Consider the following 22,407-nt stretch of genomic DNA (forward strand, 5'->3'; position numbering starts at 1 on the left):
TCGTTCTGTCGAGGAAGACTTGATGTGATGCAGGCGCTTGAACTAGCGCCTCATAGATTTGTTGAAATGAGCTCTTTCTTGCCGTGCGCTGGCCAATTTTAAAAAGCTGCATCAGCTTCCGACGAACGACCTTCCCGGCCGGTGTGCCGAGCACGTTTGCTACCGATCTGCTTTGGAACGTGTTGCTCTATTGCTCCCCGTGGAACAAATCTAGTTGATAAATCACAAAGCAAAGTTACAAAACAAACCAAAAAATGTACCAAATAAGAGTCTGCATAAAACATACAAAAGTGACGCGGTCATTCATTCCCGTTTTATTTCACTGAGCCTCATCCAAAAGTATAGTTGACATGTTCCATGTTTTAAGTATGTATTAATGGCCTTGCCTTGACCACTACAACGCTAACCAAGGTGCCCTCCAAGGCCCCCAAATTGTGTATTCCATCAATTTTCTATACTTATTGTGAAAAAAGTATTAGAGGGAGAGGTAGGGCACAAACGAGTTGCCACTCAAGAGCAGAGCACCTATAGACAAAGCAGTCAGCAATCTAAAATAAAATCATTCGTTTAATTCCCAAATAATCTCCTTTTGTATTATTAGCACTTTTCAAAATGTATTCAGGGGGCAGGAAGATGAATGGGGGTGATCAAAGCCATGCGGTGGCACATTATCATCCTTCAGACGCCAATCCCAATTTTGCATTCATTTTTGGATTGCACACCTCCTATTTGTGACAACATATGTCCAAAATTTGAGAGGCGCATATTTTTGTGAATGCCTCAGGGAGAGTAATCACGTTAGCAAAAAGCTTCCCTTTTCACCGATTGAGCAATGTACTTAAGTCACTGCCACTTTTTTTTATTGCATGTCAACAATGCATTAAGCGAACAAAAACGCCAATAAAAGTGCCGCAATATATTTTCGCATGATGAGCATATGCAAGACACTTTGATGAGTGAAATACAAAGCCTAACCCTTCACTGGTTCCAGTGAAGAAGAAAAGGACGTGTTGGCCAAACATCCAGGAAGAGATGAAGAGATTTGAAGTGTTTGCTTTCACTCCCTTTCAGCGCTTGTAGCAGGCGGCAGGGATGCCGATTGCATGAGCAAGCTTGAAGGCCGATCACCTGATTGCATCAAATGGAGGGGAAAACAGATAACCGCGCTTCTGCAAGTATGCGGTCACCCCGTTATGCACGAGGAAGGGAAATTCCCAGCTTTAAAATGTACATTCGGGTCGAAAAAAAAATGAGATCATGTTACGATTGATTGCCTTACGGTCAATCAACTTTCCGGAAATGTTCAAGTACAGTTCCGTGAAAAAATATTTTTTCACGGAACTGATTCGTGATTTCTGTGTTCTTTGCATATTTATGATATACAAAGGTTTAAGTTCATCAAACCAATTTTAATATCGCACAGAGACTACCCAAGGAAATACAAAACCACCGCTGTATGATTCATAATTTGTGCCTTTGTCTTTTTGACATTTTTCAGTGTTGCTGAAGGTCATCGAGTTAAACCGACGTTTCAGGATGAGCGGTTGACCGTCAGCTGGAAAACTCCGGGAGGCAGCAGGTAAATTCATCAAACAGTCGCACCCATCAAATGTTTGCGAACACAAACATTCATAGTCAGTTGTTTCATAATGGTCATATTTTTACATGTACCGCATACAGTATATTTCTAAGTAGAGCCGCAATCTCTGGATCGCCTAGACGTCGATAAAACACGACGACATTTTCTTGAGTTGGTTTACCGCCTTGAAGGATTCTTCAACCACACTTACCTTTATTAAACCAGACACTGACGCATCTTATAATGATTTATACAAACTCACATTTGAGTTGAGCTTATGGTAGTTGCAACTCAATCGGTCTTCCGGCCGTTCGAAGTCTACAGTCTGAAGAAACTGCATTTTTCAGGAACAAACTTTTCTTCCTGATTCATGTCTTGGCTCGAATGAACCGCAGCAATTTTCAATCCGCTGACTTTTCCGAACTCAACCATTTCCAAATTCTGAATGTAAATCTCACTTTGCAACCTTGGGACGAAGACCTGGAGTGGAGGTGGTTTGAGGAGAGCAAGGTCCAAGAAATATGATTGCATAAAACACTCGGTCACATGGTTAGGCAAATTAGAATGCAACCACGAGGCAAAAAAAAAAAAAACATCTCCAATAAACTGCAACAAGATACTCTAAGAAGCCTTGCGCAGTCGTATCCGATTTATGGATTTAATTTGTTGGTAGAGGACCTGTGTGCTTGTTATTTGTTGCGTTGTACAGTTTTTATCTGTTGCGATCAATAGCTGCAAAATGTAAAAGACACTGTCTTGAGGAATAGATGGGAATTTATTATTTATTTCCACCAATACATCAGCAGCCCTAGAATAAGACGTTATCATTTGCAAGGTTTGTTGATTTCAATGTTCGGATAGAAAATAACTACACTCGGATCTGCAATTGGCTGGCAAACAGATCAGGGTGTCCCCCGCCCACTACAGCGGGGATAGGCTCCAGGACGCCCGGATTAAAAAATGGATGAATGAATAACTCTTGGATGTCATATCTACATTTCCCTTCATTTTTTTAAAAAATTCTTCTTAGCACTAGAGGGCTAAAGTAATTTCATCTCTAGCAAAATGCGACGTATGTTTAAAGACACTAAAAATCTGCATACAATACGCATGCCATTAATAAGGACAGATTCGCTGTAGAACATAAATACATCAAAATCCAGAATGCCACTCGAGTACTTCAAATCAAGAAAGTCAAACGGGCTACATCTGCCCTTCACCTTGCTGAAACAGATCCTGCCTTGAGTTGTTTCCACAGCACAAATAAAACTCGGACTTCACTGACTTTTTGGGGGACGACAACCAAAAACAGAAAATTCTAGACATTCACATTTTGTCCTTCTCGCCACATATTTGCGTGTTTTCCAAGACAGTGAATCGTTTAAATTTTTTTGATGCTTCTTACCACATCTGATTTGTGCAGCAATGTATCGTCGAGCTGGTTTTATCGCTCACTCGCAAGCCTCAAGCATTTTCCCTGCTTGACTTTCATCTATATGCATCAATGCACACTCGTTTATATTCATCGGCGCATCATTTCTAAAACACACTGCTGGCTGTATCGTAGTCCCTGCTGATATGGGGATCGCTCGGCAAGGACTTGAGGTACTCCAAGTGCCTTCTTGCCTCCTCCCGGTTGCGTCGGATGTAGTAGATGATGTAAGCGGTCACCGTGGCGAACCAACAGAACATGGCCACGAACATGGCCACATCCGTCGTCTTCTGGTGAAAGTTGCAGAAGTTGATTCCCGAGTCCAACACCCGGATGACCGGTTGCCCGACATATTCGTCCCGCGCAGACGTCGAGCAGCTCACCTCATTGATCGTCTCGGGGTCGAGCCTCAGCTCCCTCAACACTTCCTGCAAAGAGCACTCGCAGTTCCAGGGGTTGTTGGACAAGCGCACACGAGCTTGCAGTTTAGTGAAGGTTTCCTTCGGCAGGCTGCTGAGGTGGTTGTTTGAAAGGTCCAAGGTCCTCAAGCCTTGGGAAATTCCTTGGAAAGCGCCGACCTCCAAGCTTTCAATGAGGTTATGGGAAAGGTCGAGGTCCCTGAGTCGGCGGAGGTCCGTGAAGGCTTCCTTGGGGACGTGTGTGATCTGGTTGGACGAGAGCAAGAGAACCGCGGTGTCCTCGGGCAGATTGGAGGGGATGTTGTCCAAGTTACGTGACGTGCACTGCACCACGGCGCCATTCCTTTCAGTGCAATGGCAGCGTTTTGGGCAGGCACGCGCAGTGGTGATCATGGTCAATAGAAGCCACAGTGAACCCAGGAAGTCAAGATAAGAGCAAGAATTATTGGATGCCCTTGGAGTGGTCCCCATTAGTCCGGAGGTTTTGTCTTCGGCGCCATTTTCGACTGTCACCTGATCGTTTGTCATCTGGCTCCAGATAAGACGGGATCTCGCACGAAATGCGTGGCAACGTTCGCATCGCTGGGACACGGGATTTCAGAGTAGGGCCCTGTCGACATCATCTGCCAAAGAGGAGTCTAACGTTTTGTTTTGGTCCCTCCTCATCTTTTGCCAATGACTAGAAAGAGAAGGTTGAAAAAGGAGAAAGAGAAGGTTGTTTAATGACAACACCGACTCCCCTGTACACACTTGAAACTCGGTAAAGTTTCAGATAATCGTAAAACAGCATCTTTGCACAGTACGATGCCCTTTGCATGGGAAAATAAAACCACCCGATGAGGCGAAATGGAAAGATATTTTTTTTGAATGTATATGACTCACAGTGACAGTGCATCATATGAAAGGACTGAAGGTGAAAATCTAGATTAGAATTTATTCCAGCATCAGCAGGAAAATTATGTGCATGGATGACAAATGAATACTGAGAGTCAAAGTAACTCGGATGCTGTTTCTGCTAACATTTCGGGCATTGTTTATAACAGACAAAAGATTACTGACACATAAATGGATGTCCAAAAAAAGTCGTCACAGAAACTGTGGTGTCAATGAACGGGATGAATTGTTTTACAAATCACTGAAATATTATATCCCAAAGGTTTAAAAAAACAAAAAAAGGTAAATATTTTGAGAACATTACTTCTTGGGCTATTTTACATCAGCTTGCACAAAAATAGCCCATTGTGGGACAAAAAAGTTAAGAAAAATTAAGAAATCAATACCTGGCCGTTCCCTCCTCTCAGTTTGGTCCTGAATGTTCAACGGAATTGAAAAATCTTCTCCATCATATGTCCTTAGCTTGAACCCCAAAAATGAACAGCAAAAAGCAACTGCAGCCGCCAAGATGCCAGTGCTCAATGAGACTTTGCCGGCTGCTGTCGGTGCAGCTCTGAGGCTGTGTGTGTGTGTGTGTGTGTGTGTGTGTGTGTGTGTGCGTGTGTTTGTGTGTGTGTGTGTGTGTGTGTGCGTGCGTGCGTGCGTGCGCGTGTGTGAGTGTGCGTGCGTGTGTGTGTTTTGAGTTTCTAAGATGTCACACTCCCGAGACACTCTCATAGACGACACTGTAATTACATCTGCTAGACATTTAACTCATTGTGGCGACTCTTCTGATTTGATTGCGTATGACAGTTAAATACATTTTCTTTGTAGCAAATTGGATGTTCCATTTATAAATCGTGTATTATCTTTTTGATGTACAAAATTAAATGAAGAAAAAAAATGGCCATTACCTGATTTGCAATGTACAGTACATTTTACCATGAATTTATTTATGTAACTATATGATTAATGCGTATAGAATTGAAAAATATCTTTTTTCGTTGATTGATGCAAAAGGGGTGTCGGGGGATGATGTTGGCACGACAGATCAATATCGCAGTTTAAAGGTGTAGTTTGTGGAACGTAGTGCCATCTAGTGGTGAACTAATAGAATGCCACAACCTAAGATCGAGACGCATCCATTTTGAAGCGGTGCGTCAGAGCGACCACACTTCAATAATACAAATTCGTTCATTCATCCATTATCTGAAACTGCTGAATCCCACGAGGGTCGTGGGCTTGCTGAAGCCCTCGGGTGACCTCGGGCAGCCGGAGGAGTACACCCTGAACCAGCCGCCGGCCGATCCCAGCCTGCACATAGACAACCAGCCATTCACACTAACAACGACACTTAGGGACAGTTTTGAGTACTCCATTAACCTACCGTGCGTGTTTTTTGGAATGTGGGAGGAAATTGGCTCGGGCATGGAAAAAACATGCGACTCTACACGGGAAGGCCAAGGCCAGGATCGAACCCGCGACCTCTGCACCACGAGGCGGACGTGCTAACCACTCAGCGACCGTGCCGATAATCCAAATACATTTTAACTGCTTGCCGGACCCGCAGCAGTTTCAGGTTGTTAGCCTTTTGCTTTGGGCCATTCTTCTATGATAGAGGACTTCAATACCTTGACCGTGACGCCCATGCTCACGAAAGACCTTTGAAGGTAGTCCAACACCATCGCTATAACCACCTGGATGCAGCCCAAGTGTCTCTATGATTAAATGGCAGCTGTGCAGAGTTCGGCCATGGCATTTTGCTGAAAGGCAAAATGATTGATTATATTGACGACTGAAGCATTTTAGCGTGTATGAGTTTGCTTTATCCTTCAGTCTTCTTGACAGTAGTCCAAGTGTCAACGGGTACAAATAAATGTGACAAGAGCCCAAAAGCAGTTTTGTCTTTCTGCTGGATAATCAGTCTTCTACATTCCCTTGACAGGCGGCGAGCCGCTTGGAACTGGCCAGGGCATTTGTTGAACATCCTTACTCATCTTGTCTGATTCCTGGCAAGATTCCCCTCTGCCCGTACATTGTAGCAAAAGTGCATCACTGGAGTGACCTCACGTGCACACCGCTTTTCATCAATGTTAAACAGCTAACCGCTTAAAGAAAAAGAAAAACCGCAGGACAGGTTTCGCATTGTTGTCCTATCTGCTCCCACTGTACCTTTTGTTGTTTGTGATATTGAGAAGTGGCTCTCATAGTGGACTATGAAATGCGTTGCCCAAACAAGCCAGTTTTCACAGCTTCTCACTGGACCGGATGACATGTGAAGCCATTTGCACACTTAGTGAGGAGCTGATAAACCGCATGTGGCTTCCGCCCTTTGTTTCATTAATTGTCTGAAAGTATGGATCCAGCCACTTCTTTTTTTAGCGGGACACGCTATTTCATCAAACTGTGAGTCTTCCGAGACACTCCGTCCATCCATTTACTGATCTGTTTATCCTCACAAGGGCCGCGGGCGTGCTGCAGCCTATCCCAGCTGTTGTTCCAAGACAGTGTTTGACTTCATTTGTTACGTGATGAAATAAGCGCTGTGAAAACAAGATATCGTTTTTGCAGACCTTGTTAGATTAACAGCAGCTCGCATTTACAGGCTGACTTTTTGCACGTGCAACAAACCCAGACATACTTAAATGTCAAAGAGCAGTGAGGATAGTGCAAAAAGGAAACTGCCAAACAGGAATTTTAAAGCGAGGAAAAGCACTTTCATCGTTTGCATTGTTCTTCTGACAGCTGCCATTCTTTTGCTTGAAATGTCATCTGTTACCAGTCCGGTTACTGATGTGATCTGAGCTCATATTCTCTGATATCTCCGTTTGTTAAAGATATTGTGCGTATGCAATTCCACTTATTCTCCAGTCATCCATTCTTGTGTGGTTCCTTCTGGAGTATTCCATTTCATGAGCCTGAAATCTTCATTTATGGGCAATGTATGTATCAGTCATTTATGTGGCTGACAGTGTTAACAGCGTGTTTATTTCAATTTGTGTTTGTAGGCATAAGTAGAGATGTTACAGGTGTCCACATCAATGTTGGTGCAGATTGAGTGCGGTTTTTGGACATTGTAAGTGATGCGTGCCCGGTGATTTTGTGTTAAGTTCCTCCTCAAATGTCACACCAAGATATTGGGAGTGTGGGGGTGGCGTGGGGGGTGCTTGTGTTCAGTGTTTTGGATTCCATATTGCAGTGAAAAAATGGGGGCGTTTTAAGATGAATTATTTACTGATTTCTCCAAAACAAATTGATTAAATTGAAATTGTCATTCTCCTGATCAAAAACATGCATAGAGAGTTTATGAGTGGAAAATGGGCCATCCTGGCAACGTGGCCCCTTTAATAGGCAACGTGCCCCCGACCCTGATCTGTGCAATCGGGAATCCAGATTTTTATTGATTTAATTTTTTTGGGCGGGGAGGTGTTTGTGAGGATATAGACTTGCTCTATGTTGTATCTAAAGTTCCTGCGGTCGGGTGTGATCCGGCACGAAGCTCAAAAAATGTGTGCATATATCAACGGTTATTATATCTCAAGACAGGACACAGACACAGAATGAAAAAAGAAAGAAGTCACAGAAAGAAAAACTGAAACTTTATTTGTTTTTGTATTGACCAACACTTTAAAATTAAACATAGTACTCACAACTAATATAGATCTTCACGGAGCAAATAAATCAAAAATAATTACACCCTTTGATCACTTTTTTTCCAAACTGTAATGCACACAAACTGAAGCTGAAAAATAAAAATCTTTTTCTTTTTTAACACATCCGGCCACATGGAAAATAACTTTAAATAAAAAAAACATTTTGCAACAAGCTACATAGCTCTCCTGTCTACGAAGGGGAAAAGGAACAGAATAATGAATTGCACATTGCACCCTATTATTGCATTAGTTGCAGTTTGCTTCAGTCATACACACGGATGTAAGTAAATACAATTTTCCAAACGCATAATTGTACATAAATATTGATGTTATTGAAATCACACTGCCACCACTCCGGCTCAATAGTCCTGCTTTGCCAGCAAGACAGACTGTGTCGAAATGCAAACAGAACCTAGCATAATTAAAAGAAAGAAAGAAAGAAAAAAAGAATGCTCTCCAGTCGTTTGTGCATATCTCTGAAACTTTACAAAGAATGACAAGCTAGTCCTTTGACATTCTATTCAGCCCAAATAATAGAAACTCAAAGCTATTGTTACATTGCTCAGCTCAACTATCACATCAAACTGTAAGATTATTGCAGAATGACTACTGGCAATGCATCCTCACAGCCTTTGGTCCAGGTTTAAGTCAAAGGCTTAGCATGCTGCAAAATAAAAGTCGCATATTAGCGTCGGCTGCCGTGTTGGACATACAGTGGATCATGTGACTTGGACAGTAACATTCAACAGCTGTTGTGTACCTCAACACAGAATTGAGCTTCTTGCAGAGTTTGAGCTTTGTTGACCAAATAGCATCCTTAAGTGCCTCTCATTAGCTTGAGTTTGCTAATGAAAATTTTTTTTTTTTAAATTGCAGACACAAATTGTGACCATAAAAAGACATTCAAACCTAAAGCGTCGAATAAACGATGAAAGAGACATGAGACAAAAAAACAATCGTGAAAAGAGACTGAGTGGTCATGCCCGCCCAAGCCCCTGTGGGCCACCCGCCCCCCCCCCCCCCCCCCCCGCCACCCGACAAACCCCCGAACATTCTTTGGCCTCAAACAAACACCTTATGGCTTGGTCCAAGCACTTTTGCTTATTCCTCCCACAACACAACAAAGGAAAGAAGCCAAAAGGTTTTGGACACAGCCTGAGGCCAACTAACCCCTTGCACATCAGAGACAGTCCAGAGCAAACATGTTGAATCATCTATTGCATGAGCGACGCGTAGTTGACAAATAGTCCTTGTACCAAAAAAAAAAAAATACAATATGATCATAAACAATCATTTACATTTCCAATCAGTGTTGTAGCCACTGAGTTTTGTCTAATTTCCTTTCATGCATGTATATACTAGTCGTAGAAGGTGGCTATGGGTCTGGGCAGGGTGTAGGACTCCAAGTGAATGGCCAGAAAAAGAAAAAAAAAGCTAAAAACATGAGCGGAAAAGAGCAGGAGCACAAAGCTATAACATTGCAAGGTCCACCGAACAGGTTCTGCTCAAATACACAACAATACAACACTTAACACATGCAATATAAGCAATAATATACATAAATATAGGCGATAAACACAAAATGGGAGGCTCTAGGAGTGATACCATTGGCTAAAAAGGGTCATGTGATGTAATTTGACAAAGATGCAAATTAGGATAGAAGTGGAACGGTCCAATATTGTTTTCTAAAGGCTCCGTTTTTCTAAGATATATTATAAAAGAACATTTTTGGCTACATCCCACCACACTCTGCCGATAGCATCACTGAGCTGTAATAAATGCAAAGAACTACTTCTACAAAATGTTCAATCTTTTACTTCTTAAATGTTCTATGACGCAGTACTGACAGAGAAAAAAAAGAATAGATGAACAGAAAGCGAAAGAGTAACACAAGTTGTTGCTAATAAACATTCAACATGCTTCAACAGTTCTCTAAAACCAAAAAAAAAATGTAATCAATAGAGAGTTGTCTTTTTTGAATAGGCTCTCTGAAATAAAAGTGAGCTCTCGGGCCTCGCCGGTGTGTGGAGGACCAGGGCGGCCGATGCTCAGGGTTTTCGGAGAGCTACAGCCAGAGTCCGCAGGGCGTCGTCAGTTGTTGGAAAGGGTCGGATAGGAGAGCCAGACAGGGAGCTCAGGATGTGGTCATGGAGGATGGGTCGTTCCACATGGCCGCCACGTCTCGGAACCTGGAGGATGATTGCGAGGAGCGGAGCGAGTACATTTTATTTCCATGGCGCGATGACGCACAGAGCGCTTCGCACACTGTGGTTATAATCGTCAGATGGAAACGCAACATTTTTCAGTGTAGTGAAGACTGTGACACGCCTTAGAGCACGTGTGACAAAATCTAGGCCCGGGGGCCATATCTGGCCCGCCGCGTCATTTGATGTGGCCCGCCAAAGCAAATCATGTGTGTCAACTTCAATTTCCTTGCTAAAATCTGTACCGAAATGTCGAATTGTCATGTGCAATAACGTTGACATTTTGCAAGAAATGTGTTACCCTGTTTAGACTCACTGCAACAATGATTGAACAAACAACAGATAGTTGACAAGTAATCCGTAAATTTGTTGCGCACAAGTAATTATACGATTTGAAGATTAAACGTTTGTTCCGTTTCACTGTCGTAAGGAGGGAAGACGTAACCCCAAAGTGGCCCGCGACAAAAATGAGGTTGACACCCTTGCCTTAGAGAGTGGAACCAAGTGTGGAAGGGCCCTCTATTGCCCAAAGTCAACATTTAAATGCATCTAACACACTGTAAAAAAAAATTACAACTTGTACAGTAGATTAAGTTGGAACAACTTTAGAATACTGTATAGATTATTGACATTGATGGCAACAACAAAGCAGGCACGTTGTTTGTTCCAAAGCGGTTGTTTTTACTGATATCTTCAAGTTGAGGGACAAGGAGCAATTAGTTCTGTCAGCTACTTTTTGCTGTTGTGAAATGCGGGAAAGCCGATTGTTTGGTGTCTCCTGGCAGAACAAATACAAAGGTGGCACGGAGGAAGCTTGAATTGAGCAGCTAGCATCTGTTTACCTTGCATTGATGAGGTACTGGGCCAGGCTTATGTTGGCGGGGGTCCCTGTGATGGTGATCTGGCGCTCCGATGACCCTTCCATGGCGTTAGCAATTTTGATCTGTGCCCCAGACATCTGACGGATCTCGTTGATTTTGGTTCCCTGGCGTCCAATTATGCAGCCTATTAGCTGGGAAAAGAATGGCGGTGGGACTTAGGATGACCGCGGCACGTACATGTTGGTCTTTCTTCATGATTCACATTTCTTTGTCAGCTTTGTATTCTACAGCACTGAATCCCTAGTGAATGACTTAGCAGCACAAATTCCAACGTCAACCTGAATAGTGTTTTATTTGCTACTCACATCATTGGGAATGGTGAGTTCATGAGTACTGGCCTGGTTACTGGCATCCAGACCTGCTGCTGACCGCACCAGGAAGAGGAAGAGGAGAAGAAGAATACATAAAATACAGTTTGACACGTTTGCGGAACTCATTTGAGCAATGAGCCACACTGGGCCCAGGAGCACTCATCAGAACACCTGACTCTCTCCAAAGAAAGTCTTTGAAACAGTTGCATCGTTTTAAGAAAGGATGCTATGGGGCGGGGAGGCAAAAAAAAACAAAAAAAAAACCTCAACATCAACAAGAGCAGACCACCAGCAGGCCATGTCCCAGGCAGAGCAAAAGGAGGAAGACAACAAAAAGAAGGAAAAGAAGAAGAAGAAGAGAAAACAGCGAGAGGAAAAGATCAAGAAAGTGTCGGAGGACGAGAGTGTGTTCACTTCTAGAGGTACAAACGAGAGAAGGAGTTTTGGTAAAAAGGGTCATCGTGTAGGTGGGTACGTACCAGGAAAGGCAGGGGTGGTCTGTCCGAGGGGGGTAAAGGGGGTTTGCTGCATAGCCAACTGGTGGAGCTTGCTCAACTGCTGAGGGGGGGAGGAGGAGGACAGCAAAGCTATGAGGTCATCGTTAAAAACACATTTACACACGCACACGCACACGCACACGCACACACACACACACACGCACGCACAGGTCTGTCCGAATGGCTACGAGAGTCAAGATAGGATCTGAGGAAACACAAGAAGGCGAAGGTGAAGACGTTCATAAAGGGCTTGGCCTGAAGTTGTTGTTTTGTGGAGATGCAAGCATCTCAACTTCCCTTTCTGAAGTTAATTACCTCCGCCATGCGTGAAAGCATGAGGGCCAGCGATGGTCTCAGTCTTTTCTATGTGAGAAATATACAAGCTCCTTTTCTTTGTGGAGGCCTGGCACATGCTGAGCAAGAATCCATTCATGTTTTGCTCAAGATCCAAATGGTGGAGGAAATTCTCTTTTACTTTACATATATATATATATATATATATATATATACACTGTATATATTTACATTCACTTTTCAAAGTTACACTATCAGATGGCAACCAACAGCAGATGGCGCTGTGACTAGCATACGCGCAATCAAAGTGTATATGATTAGTGTACGTAGAATTTTCACATATCTCTACTTGATTTATATTTTATTCAATTTTCACTTTTACACACATGCATTTCTCTTAACCGTCTTCCTTAGTTACCACAAAAAAAAATCAGTAGAAATTGTTTCCTGACATCATGCATGAACTGCGCCACACAAAGTAGCAAAATGGTCCCGCCTTCCAAAGCGAGGCGCCCAATTTTCCAATAATCAAGTTCAAGACTCTCTCCGTTGTTTCCCAATGTCATTCTGTCATTGTACAGAAGACACAACAAAGACGGTATTTGTATTCTTATCGTTCATTTTTAAAAGTACTTTGACCTCCAATACTTGAGTATGATCTACAAGCAGTATCAAATGTCTGATACTTCCAGACTTTTATTCAAGTACCGTTCTACAAGCTGACCTTAATATCTGCTCAAATTATTTTCTGTTAGGATACCTGAACCCGAGTATCGCTTTCAAGTATTTTATCCAAGACTGTGCACCGCATCTGTCAAGTCAGAACGACCTGTTGAGGATCGTCGGTGGAGTGTGACTTTAATTGATTCTGCAATAACGAAATCAATATCGTCTCTCAGTGGCTCTGGTTCTTTTAGACATGAGTAGCTTCGTAGCCAAGCTAAGCCGTCAATATCTAATGCGGTGTCGAGGTTCTTGTTTAACTCCTCTGAACACATTTAGAAGACAAAGTAAGATGTTACATGCTGGAGTGCACGAAAACAAGGGCTACATATAACATGCAGCGTGTTATACCGGAGACAAATTCCTTGTGTGTTCTACATACTTGGCCAATAAAGATGATTCTGATTCTGATTCTGATTCTGATATTAGATGAGGAAACTATTAGCTGGTGTTGTGAGCTGCAGGCCAAGCCCCGTGGAAGTTTAACAGAGAGCAGACAGAAGGAGGTCAAGAGTCTTCAGTCAGAAGATATAGGAATAACATGTCAGATAGCCATATTAATATTAGCTTTGAATATTAATTAAGGAGGAAGGGGAGGTGCTGGTAGGAGCCTTTGATTCCAAGAGAGCTATTTGGATGCAATGTGGAGCGCCTGATGTTGCGAGCACTCACATCTGGATGTGGGATGGCATACTGTCCTTGGATGGTATAAGCCTGCAAACACGAAACGGAGACTTTGTTTGATTTTTTAAAAAAAATACTGTTTCATTAAATTGCTGCAACATTCACCAAACGTCCATGTGCTCTAAATTTGGGTTGCTGTCCAGAGCATAAAGAGATACATTTTTCGACAGGCTACAAGATAGACATGCATTATAACTGTTGAATGCTGTCATGTTGGTCTATCATCAATTAAATCCAGTTGAATTATATCAAAATGGGATCACTGTGACTGGGGGAAGGGGAGGCGGTGGAAGGAGGAATTATGTCGCTCTATGAATGGGTTGGTGGAGTGGTTGCGCTGGCCAGAACTCGGCTAAAATTCACTTCACCATCAAAGACAGCAGCTGGAGCGTTCACGTAAACTGCAGATGTGCTTTGCATTAGTGTGTAGTTCTGCAGAGAGCGATAAAAGACCCAATTTAATCACACAATATTGATTTTTGTTTTGTATGGTGACCTTCATTTTGGGTTCCTGCATCTTTTGAACCTCTGGCGGGGACTAGAACGCCGGTCATTGGTGAAACCCCTTTGCTGAGATTCTCTCTTTGTGGCCAATAATTTTATTTGGCAGTTGGCACCTAACCATACAGTTAGGATTAGTTCAATTGTGGTACAGCGGTAAAGCTGCCGTATCTTACCTGTATGTCCACCAGCTGCCCTTGTTTTGAATCAACCAATGAAAGTTGTATATGTTTGGAATGATTGTATTTCAGTCACGACATTATGTCTTTTACATTTTTTTGGTCTGTCCATTCAGTTTTAGGACAGTAGGGACATTTTTCTTTTCTGTTTTTGGCTCTCATAAATAATTTGGTGCACTAGCCCATCTCCCTGCGAAGTTGATGGATTTTCCCACCCCAAAATAATACACTGCAGACACAGCCAAATCCTCCCTTAATGACTACAGTGATGCCTCCTATCCCAATTCCGGGCTGATGGATGGTAGTGAGGGCACAGCAGACAGCGGTGAGTGTTTCATGCTATTTGAGGGGGCGGGTGGGGGAGTGAGGGTGGGTGGGGGTTGTGTGTGCGCGCGGTAGGAAGAGGGGTTGGTTGAATAAAACCTGGTGCGACACTAACAGGCAGTGGCTGGTGCTGCAGTAAGAGGCTGAGGTTGGCAGTGGACGCCCCCAGTGGGTCTGCTCTTACCTGGCCACCTGAAAAAATGACAGGGGTGGAGGCAGGCTTGGGGCGGTAGGGGATTGTGGCACCTTTCGGTGGGGACTGAGGAGAGCAGGGATGGGAGAAGGAGTGAGATGTGGAGAAAGTGTTAGAGAAGAAGAAAGAGAGCATCAAGTGAGGCTGAAGGGGGCGGTGCCTGAGGGAAGACCTGTGACACAAAAGTGCTCTTCACTGTGCGCATGCTGCATAACGTCCAGTTTGTGATTCACCTGGAACATCGCTTTCAACTGGATAATGATGACGCTACACACGAAAAACTACCCGCCCAGCCCCCGCCTCCCCGAGCACTCTAGAGACTTACAGCCGTGTCGCAACTGTCCTGGCATCCACGGTGGGTGCCATCATGGTGGCCCACTGGACAACTGGCAGTGCAGGCAGTTCAAATTTTCAAATCAACGATGCAAACAACACAAAGACCAGAAATGTGATTGGTCCCTGCAAGGGGTCACCCGTACGTTTCATATTATTCATCTGCCATACTCATATATTAGCAATCGGTGTTATCAAATCCCCTCAGTAGAAATGTGACCATGCTCTCGTGAAAGTGGACAAAAATGGCTGCCCAGACTACATAAGGCGAGCGTACCTCCAGCATCACCACACATATCTGTTTGACACATTGTATGATGGCCTCCGGTGCTCCGGAAATGGTCACCGCCCTCTCTGTTGAGTTGGGGAGCATGTCACCCGCCACCTGGACCTGAGCGCCTGTGGACTGGCGGAAAGACGGAAGAGAACCGATGTGTTTGTGTTCGCTTCCCGGGATGCGGGGCTTATCTTTCAGCTACCTCTCTCATCTCTTTGATTTTGGAGCCCCCTTTGCCAATGAGCGAGCCACACTGGCTGGCTGGGACCACAAGCCTTAGGGTCACTGGGGGTTTGCTGGTGGCAGGACTGTTGCTCATAGAGTTGATGATATCCTGGAATGACATTTGTTTCACTTCACTTTATAGACCATTCCAAAAAGTCTGGAATACTTTCGAGGGGCAGATTGAACATGCGACCTCCATCGTCGGGTTTGTGTTGTTCCGTGAGTAATTCAACAAAAGATAATAGCAAACACGCTGGCTGGTATCAGCTCTAAAGCGTGTTATTCCATTTCCAGCATCAAAAGAGCATGTCTGTAATCCCAGCAACAGAAAAAAAAAATCCATTTATTAGCCGGTCCGTCAATGATCATATTCACTATGTCCATCCATCCATCCATTTTCTGATCCGCTTATCCTCACAAAGGTCGCGGGGGCGTGCTGGACTCTCCCCCCGCTGTCTTCGGACAGTCGGCGGGGGACACCCTGAATCAGTTGCCAGCCAATCGCACATGTTGGCTATGTCAATATTTCCAAACCATTTATTGTTTGGCCCAATTTATTTCTTGAAATTCAAATGATGTTTGCAGGGTTCTTCCTTAGAATCAATTTATTTTGCATGTTCTTTTCACCTGACAAAGCACACATTCAGACAAAAGCAAGACAGGAAGAAGACTAAACTCATCATTCAAGCCATATTCTCTTTTCTTGATTGCTCTACTATGGTCAAATGACAGAAGGGGTGGAACGCCATCGGAAATGTTTGTGTTTTTGCCAAACGGAAGCGCGTATCACAAAAACAATCCATTGTAACATTGGTGTGTCTGCATTTTTATATATGGTGTTTTAGGAGAAACGTTCCTTGTAGAAAGGGAAAAACAACGGATTATAAAAAGATGTTCCGTATCTCCAAACAGCCATCCATTGTGTTCCCACCGCCCAAATGAACTGCATAAAAGAGGGAAACCAAGGAGAGTAAATTGCGCCTGTGTCGAGGCACCATAGAAGCTGTTACCTCCTCAAACTTGTAGGCTATCATTGCGAAGGCCTTGAAGATGGCATCTGTTGGCCCAGTGATGGTGACTATCCGTTCGGGGCAGTTGCCTTCTGAGATGTTGATGCGAGCTCCACTCTGTATAGCAGCACAGGCTTGTCTGTGAGCAAGAAACTCTACCTTGACTTACAAGTGCCCCAATTTACGACTTTGGAGAGTTGTTTATTTATTTCTCGTGTGTTCTGAGGCAAATTTTGCTAAGTTGCTAGCCTTGTCAGGATACAAACTGAAGTCATAAATCAAGGCACCACTCCAACAGCTTTCACAAGAAGATGACCGCAAAAAACCTTGACTTACGTCTTCACGCATTTTCTTCACCGTCTCCCCTTTCTGGAAGTGATAAAGTCCATTCAGATGATGTGCGTATTATTTCTCAATCAAAATATTTCATTGAAATATGATTTGATGGTATTTACCTTCCCTATGATACTTCCAACCTCCTGCAAAGACACAAATGAAGAAGAAGAAAAACCTTTATTTGTCTCACAATGGAAACATTTGCAAATGCACAAAAATGTGAGTTTGCTTTTTGATATGTGTGCACTCCGAGCTCTGGTATCAAACCTTGCCGTGCATCAGCAGCCGAATGGTAAGGGTCACATTCAGTCCACCTTCTGATTGGACTTTGATGGGCTCCATGCTGGATTTGAAAGGAAAGGGGTGCGGTCAAGTCAGAATCGAGGGCCAGTGGGGGTGTGAGGGTGCAGTCGGCCAATGGGTCACCTGCAAAGCAAAGAGGGATAACGTCTTTTAAATTGGGACGGTTCCCTGATCACAATCCAGCTTCAGTCAAGGGGCATTTTCTGTTTTCTGCACCGTACAAGGTGCTCAACTTGAAAAGAAAAAAAAAAAAACCTTACAGCTCTGATGCCCCTTTGGAATGTCATTTAATGTTTATTTTATTTTTTACTCCTCTTGCAATGCGATTCTATTGTGAACATACTATTGATCAACATATTTAAACTGATCGAATGACTTGTTTAAACGGGATTAAATGTCCCATTTAAAGAAATGTCTCTTTCCGCGGAACCTTTCAAATGGATTCATAGCATTTCGAACAGAGAATTTAGGCCTGACATGAGCCATCCAACGCATTAGTATTTTTATCCAATCTTTTTCAACAGCAGCTCTAATCTCGGAGTTGATTTCCGAGTGACGTCAGGCGCCACTTACAAGGATGAACACAAGAGGGCGCTCCGGACCACAATGTCAGGCGCGCAGTGAGAATGGGACAACACAGTCAAATGACTACACCGGTGGTTCTTTTAAAGTTGTTAGCGGTACCGAACCCAACCAGTACATATGCACATTCATCGAACCCTTCTTTAATGAAAAATAAAAATTATATATATTTTTTACAAATTCAAGACATGAAAAAGCCCATTTATTGAAAACTGAAAAAAGTAAACAATTGGTATGAAGTATATATTTTTTAATTGTGCACAAAATGAACCACTCAGTGATGGCCAAGCAGGCGTATCATAAGTAATTGACATATTGAGTTGGGTGTGTTTTAACCGCCATGGTTGAGGCTCTCTCGAACCCCTGAGACTGATTCACCGAACCCCTGGGGTTCGATCGAACCCGGGTTAAGAACCACTGGACTAGACGATCAAATGACACCATTTACCAGTGAAATGTGTTTTCTTTTATTGTTCAGCGGCGAGAGGCGGCTCATTACATTTTAATTTGTTCTGAAAACGTTCTCATGTTTACATTCATCACACTTCACATAATCCATCGTGGCACATTAAATTGACACTCTACTGTATATTTTTGTTGCACCAAAGATGCAAAAGAAAGATCAGGTCAGTAGGTGATGGGGAGTTGCAAGCTCAGTTGCGGTGTTTGCTACGTTGCTCATGGGCTCTTGTCACAGTGGAACTAGAACTGAAGACCCTCCAGTTTTACGGATGATCTGCCATACTGAATTTAACATGATTTTGATCTCACGGTGTCAGACCTATTCAGAGAATTTCTTTTTTTCTTCTGCAGTGAGACAAAAATGATGCTTGTTTAGAAAGTGTGTGCGTGTTGGGGGAGACCTCCCGATGCAGCTGAACTTGACGACATCTTAACCTGCCGACCAGAGGCGGAGACGAAAACGCATTTACAGTTTACATCTCACATGCCCCAGCTTCATTTTGCCACTGCATCTGTCTATGTGCCATCTGTTAATTAGCAGCTTTGTACTCATATAGTCCAGCCCTGGCAGTCTTTTAATTGGAAGAAATCAAGATGTTTCTTGGTTAAAAGCACGTAATAGACAGATGTTTGCCAGAAAAAAAAAAGAAAGCCACTGATGTTGATTCCACTTTGTCGGTACAATAATTGCAGGGCTTGATGTTGAATGATTAAGAAGCCACTTAGTGGCTAATGGTTGCATACGTTCTTGGAAGATGGTACCGCTGCTATCTCGTGAGCAACTTCTGCAACTGCAGCAGCCTCCTTGTAAACCAACATCACCATGTCGTGTTGGATCCAGAAATCATACCTCTGCTAAGCTATGCTGCATGCATGGCTTGGTTAGAGGCCAGGGGAGGACCAAGAGATAAGGACAGGGATTCTGTTGCCAGCTGTCTCTCCAATCTCCCAGAGGAGACCAGATTACATTAAAAAAAAAAAAAACCTTAATCCGCGTTTAAGACTTGATCCAGTGGTGCGGGTCCTCACCAGGGAGGGGGGAGGCAGAGCACATCTAAGTGCTGCAGAACGCACTCTGGAAGTTGCTTGATGTTTCAGGTTACAGTTTAGCCCGAGGGTCGGTGTCCTGTTCACACACAGATGCATTTATTGGGGTCATAAAAACCATAACTTTAAAGCTCTTCCTCAGATGTGATTAAATACCGAACGCTGTAGATCGGGGTCAACCAAAAGCAAACCAAAACTCAAATTTGAATAGTGTTTTGAGCATTTATACCATGGAACAGAACTAGGGCAAGGCCCCATGAATCATTTGGCCCTTTTGGCCAAAACCTTGCAGCCAATGGTGTTTTCATTTTGAGGTCAGGTTTGGGAGTATTCGGCTTTTCTTTGACAAGTCCGGCGCATACCATTTTACAAGTTTCCGCTCATAGTTGTCAATGTTCCTCCCCCATGTCTGACAGTCAGGCAGGAAGTTGGGGGGGGACGACACAATGAGGGATGGCAGGGAATTTTTTATGACATCTGATGGAGAAAGTGGGTCACGCTCGGTGTCGCAGCACTGTTAGCCTCCTCCTCTATGGCGGCCATTGAATTAATCACGCTTTACGCTCGGCTGGGCGTCACAGCGCACAAAATGCACCATACCTCCTACACACACCCCTCGCCTTCCTCCCGAATTTCCCTGTGTCTGATTGCCATGCAAAGAAAAGACTTGTGCATTGCTGTTGAAGAAAGATGAACCCGAGGCCTTGCCTCTTGATGTCTTGCCTTCCATTTCTGCTCTTGTAACAATGGTAACGTTGCTTCTTTTTATGAGGAGCTGCTGATGTGTAGCTGACGCCAACCCGCCCCCTGGCTGGAAAGGACTGGGCTCATTTCATCCCCAAAGACCACCTCTCTTAGTTATGTCGGTGTTTCAGAAATGTTGCATTGTGGCGAAGGTGTCGTGTTGCCCATCATCGATATGTCTTGGTGTGAATATATTGCACAACATGACGAGGAAAAGTCCTGCATAGCCCCGCCATATGATCCCATCTTAAGCCCCGCTCATCTGTCTAATCCCTAAATCAAGGGAGGCGTTTTGATGCTTTGATGCAAGAATGCAAAATATTTCAAGAGCAAGAACGCCGACTGAATACTTTATTTTAGTGCCTTGAACATTCAGAGTAGGTTCCTGGAAAGAGTTGTTGATCAAAATGCATGAGCTGTTTTAAAAAAATCAATCATCCTGCTTTTATCTAGCGCAGATGTTTGCATCTATAGATGAGGCAGCTCATCATTTGGCCCGAGGCGAGTGCGGCCAACGTGTTTCCTCATATAACTGAGGAGGTCTTTCGGATGTTTGTGCTCCAATTACGGGTGAACAAAAGGGAGCAGGGGGGAGCCCTCTGGCTGACCTCATTGACAATTTATTTTTCTAACACGGCATTCAAGAGATAATTTCGTCTCTTCGAGTGAGGACCATCAGATTTTCATTGAAGAAGATCTTCAATCTGGGAAGCTTCTTTCACAAGTTCTCTTCACTGGTATATGAGCAGCTCTTGTCTCGTGTGGGCTTTTGTTGCAAGTGGTACGATAGGATGAGAGTGGGTGGGTGGGGGGCATCCACCCAATGCTACAGCACTATGACAGTCCTTTCAAAAGCTGTCAGTCCACATCAGCGACCCAGAATCCCGATACCTCAGCCTCGATCACGATCAAAAGCTTCCTCAAAGACGCTCACAGCAGAGCCAACTTGCAGCGAGTAGCGTTCAAAGTGTCTCAGAGTGCGTCCGCCTGCAATTGCGGCTGCGGCGGGGCTTACGAGCGTCTGCGGCGCACCGTCAAAGGCTTAACGATACAGGCGCACCATGTTGTGCTGTGAAAAAGCTGCGCGTCAAGTCGGCCATTTTAGATGTTGCCATAATTTGCAATAAGTCAAGTAAGTCACGGCTCCCGCTCGCTTTGGAACTCATTGACTTGGAGGTCTTTCCGCAAGATATGTACATGCTTCCAAATGTTGCTCATGTTCTTTAAAGTGCATTTTTCCAACAACAAAGCAGTCGCCATTGTGCCGCGCAAGCTCAGACCACATTTCGAGCTTAGCGAACATGGCAGCACTAATATCAACGTGACGATAATTGGGATAACAATCACACGCGACCCATACGTGCCTTTCAGAATGTCGCAACGTGAGTCAAGCCGACTGTAAATAAATTCATACTAAATAAAGGCGATCATGCTTGAGCAGCATAAAAGCTCTTCTCAGTCAACTGCCCATTCTGTGGTCATTCTTTTGTGGCAAACAAAATATCTCCACCCTGCATAGGATCCTCGTGGCGCTGACGATAAGTTAAGAAAGCGTTAATAACATCTTTTCCAGATGATAGAATAAAATAATGGGTCCAAAGAGTGGAAGTGCATCTAGAAGGTCATGGTTGGGCTGGTAAATTCATCAATTCAATTAATTAATCCCGATGGCATCGGACAATTTGGTTTTCCGCTTACGCAGTTCGATGCTTCAAAATTCCAGCAACCATCGCTATAAATAAATCAATAAATATTAACGGTGTATCTACAGATATAGATACTATCCAATGATTTCTGGGGACAAAAATGAATTTACTAGGTGAAAACAGCAAACACCAGATCTCGGCCCCCGATCGCCAAATCAACATTCACGAAAAAACCAGTTTTACCTTTCTGTAGGGCAGGATGATGTCTACGACCGCCGTTGATGTGGCAAGATTAAAAATCGCAAAAAGGAAAATGATGCCCACCCTCTTCCTTTCGCTCTCGCCAGGACGAAGCGCCACCCAATTGGTCGATGCCAAAGGGTCACGTGAGTGACCAGGGGAACACGTGACCAATCTTGAAATTCTATGACCGCTGTGAATCTCGGCCATCCAAGTTTAGATGCTGCGGTGAGATTTGTTTGCCATACTGTTTGGTGTTGAGTGTAAATAGGCTGTTGGATGACACGTAATCTGGGCGAGCGTCACCCACCGCCCTATCAAGACCCTCCACCTCTCACCCCCCCCCCCCCCCATATTTTTGTCCTGTAACAAAAGGAGGGCATGCATGCCCACTGAGGCACAAGGGCATCATTGGGACATATCTAGGGTTGAGGTGCTCTAAATCGGAACCGTGG

At 43.9% G+C, this 22,407-nt stretch overlaps 1 protein-coding gene and 1 pseudogene across 6 annotated transcripts; both read right to left on the bottom strand.

Moving 5' to 3' along the window:
* Positions 1–2,355: 2,355 nt before the first annotated feature.
* On the bottom strand, positions 2,356–4,832 carry LOC147209941 (leucine-rich repeat-containing protein 3 pseudogene; annotated as a pseudogene). The gene is made up of 2 exons (XR_015102905.1): positions 4,711–4,832; positions 2,356–4,109 (listed from the first exon to the last, which is right to left on the bottom strand). The product of XR_015102905.1 is annotated as a leucine-rich repeat-containing protein 3 pseudogene (transcript).
* Positions 4,833–7,880: 3,048 nt separating this feature from the next.
* LOC147209942 (poly(rC)-binding protein 3-like) lies at positions 7,881–22,177 on the bottom strand. Of its 5 annotated transcripts, XM_086119700.1 has the most exons (14): positions 21,956–22,177; positions 19,305–19,401; positions 17,196–17,354; positions 17,048–17,071; positions 16,929–16,961; positions 16,593–16,709; positions 15,560–15,691; positions 15,358–15,486; positions 14,670–14,813; positions 13,539–13,580; positions 11,832–11,910; positions 11,347–11,405; positions 11,003–11,172; positions 7,881–10,145 (listed from the first exon to the last, which is right to left on the bottom strand). In XM_086119700.1, exons 3-14 carry the CDS (start codon positions 17,268–17,270, stop codon positions 10,091–10,093), a joined length of 1,059 nt encoding a protein of 352 aa, XP_085975826.1. In that variant the 5' UTR covers positions 17,271–17,354; positions 19,305–19,401; positions 21,956–22,177; the 3' UTR covers positions 7,881–10,090. The 5 variants fall into 5 exon arrangements, with proteins under 5 accessions (XP_085975826.1, XP_085976087.1, XP_085976001.1 ...); XM_086119961.1 differs by lacking the exon at positions 19,305–19,401 and having other exon boundaries at positions 11,347–11,402; positions 11,832–11,907; positions 21,956–22,176; XM_086119875.1 differs by lacking the exon at positions 19,305–19,401 and having other exon boundaries at positions 11,832–11,907; positions 21,956–22,176.
* Positions 22,178–22,407: the final 230 nt, after the last annotated feature.

Source organism: Hippocampus guttulatus, chromosome 1 (assembly GCF_054856545.1).
Source record: "Hippocampus guttulatus isolate MCC_2025c chromosome 1, RoL_Hgut_1.0, whole genome shotgun sequence".
Classification (NCBI taxonomy): Eukaryota; Metazoa; Chordata; class Actinopteri; order Syngnathiformes; family Syngnathidae; genus Hippocampus; species Hippocampus guttulatus.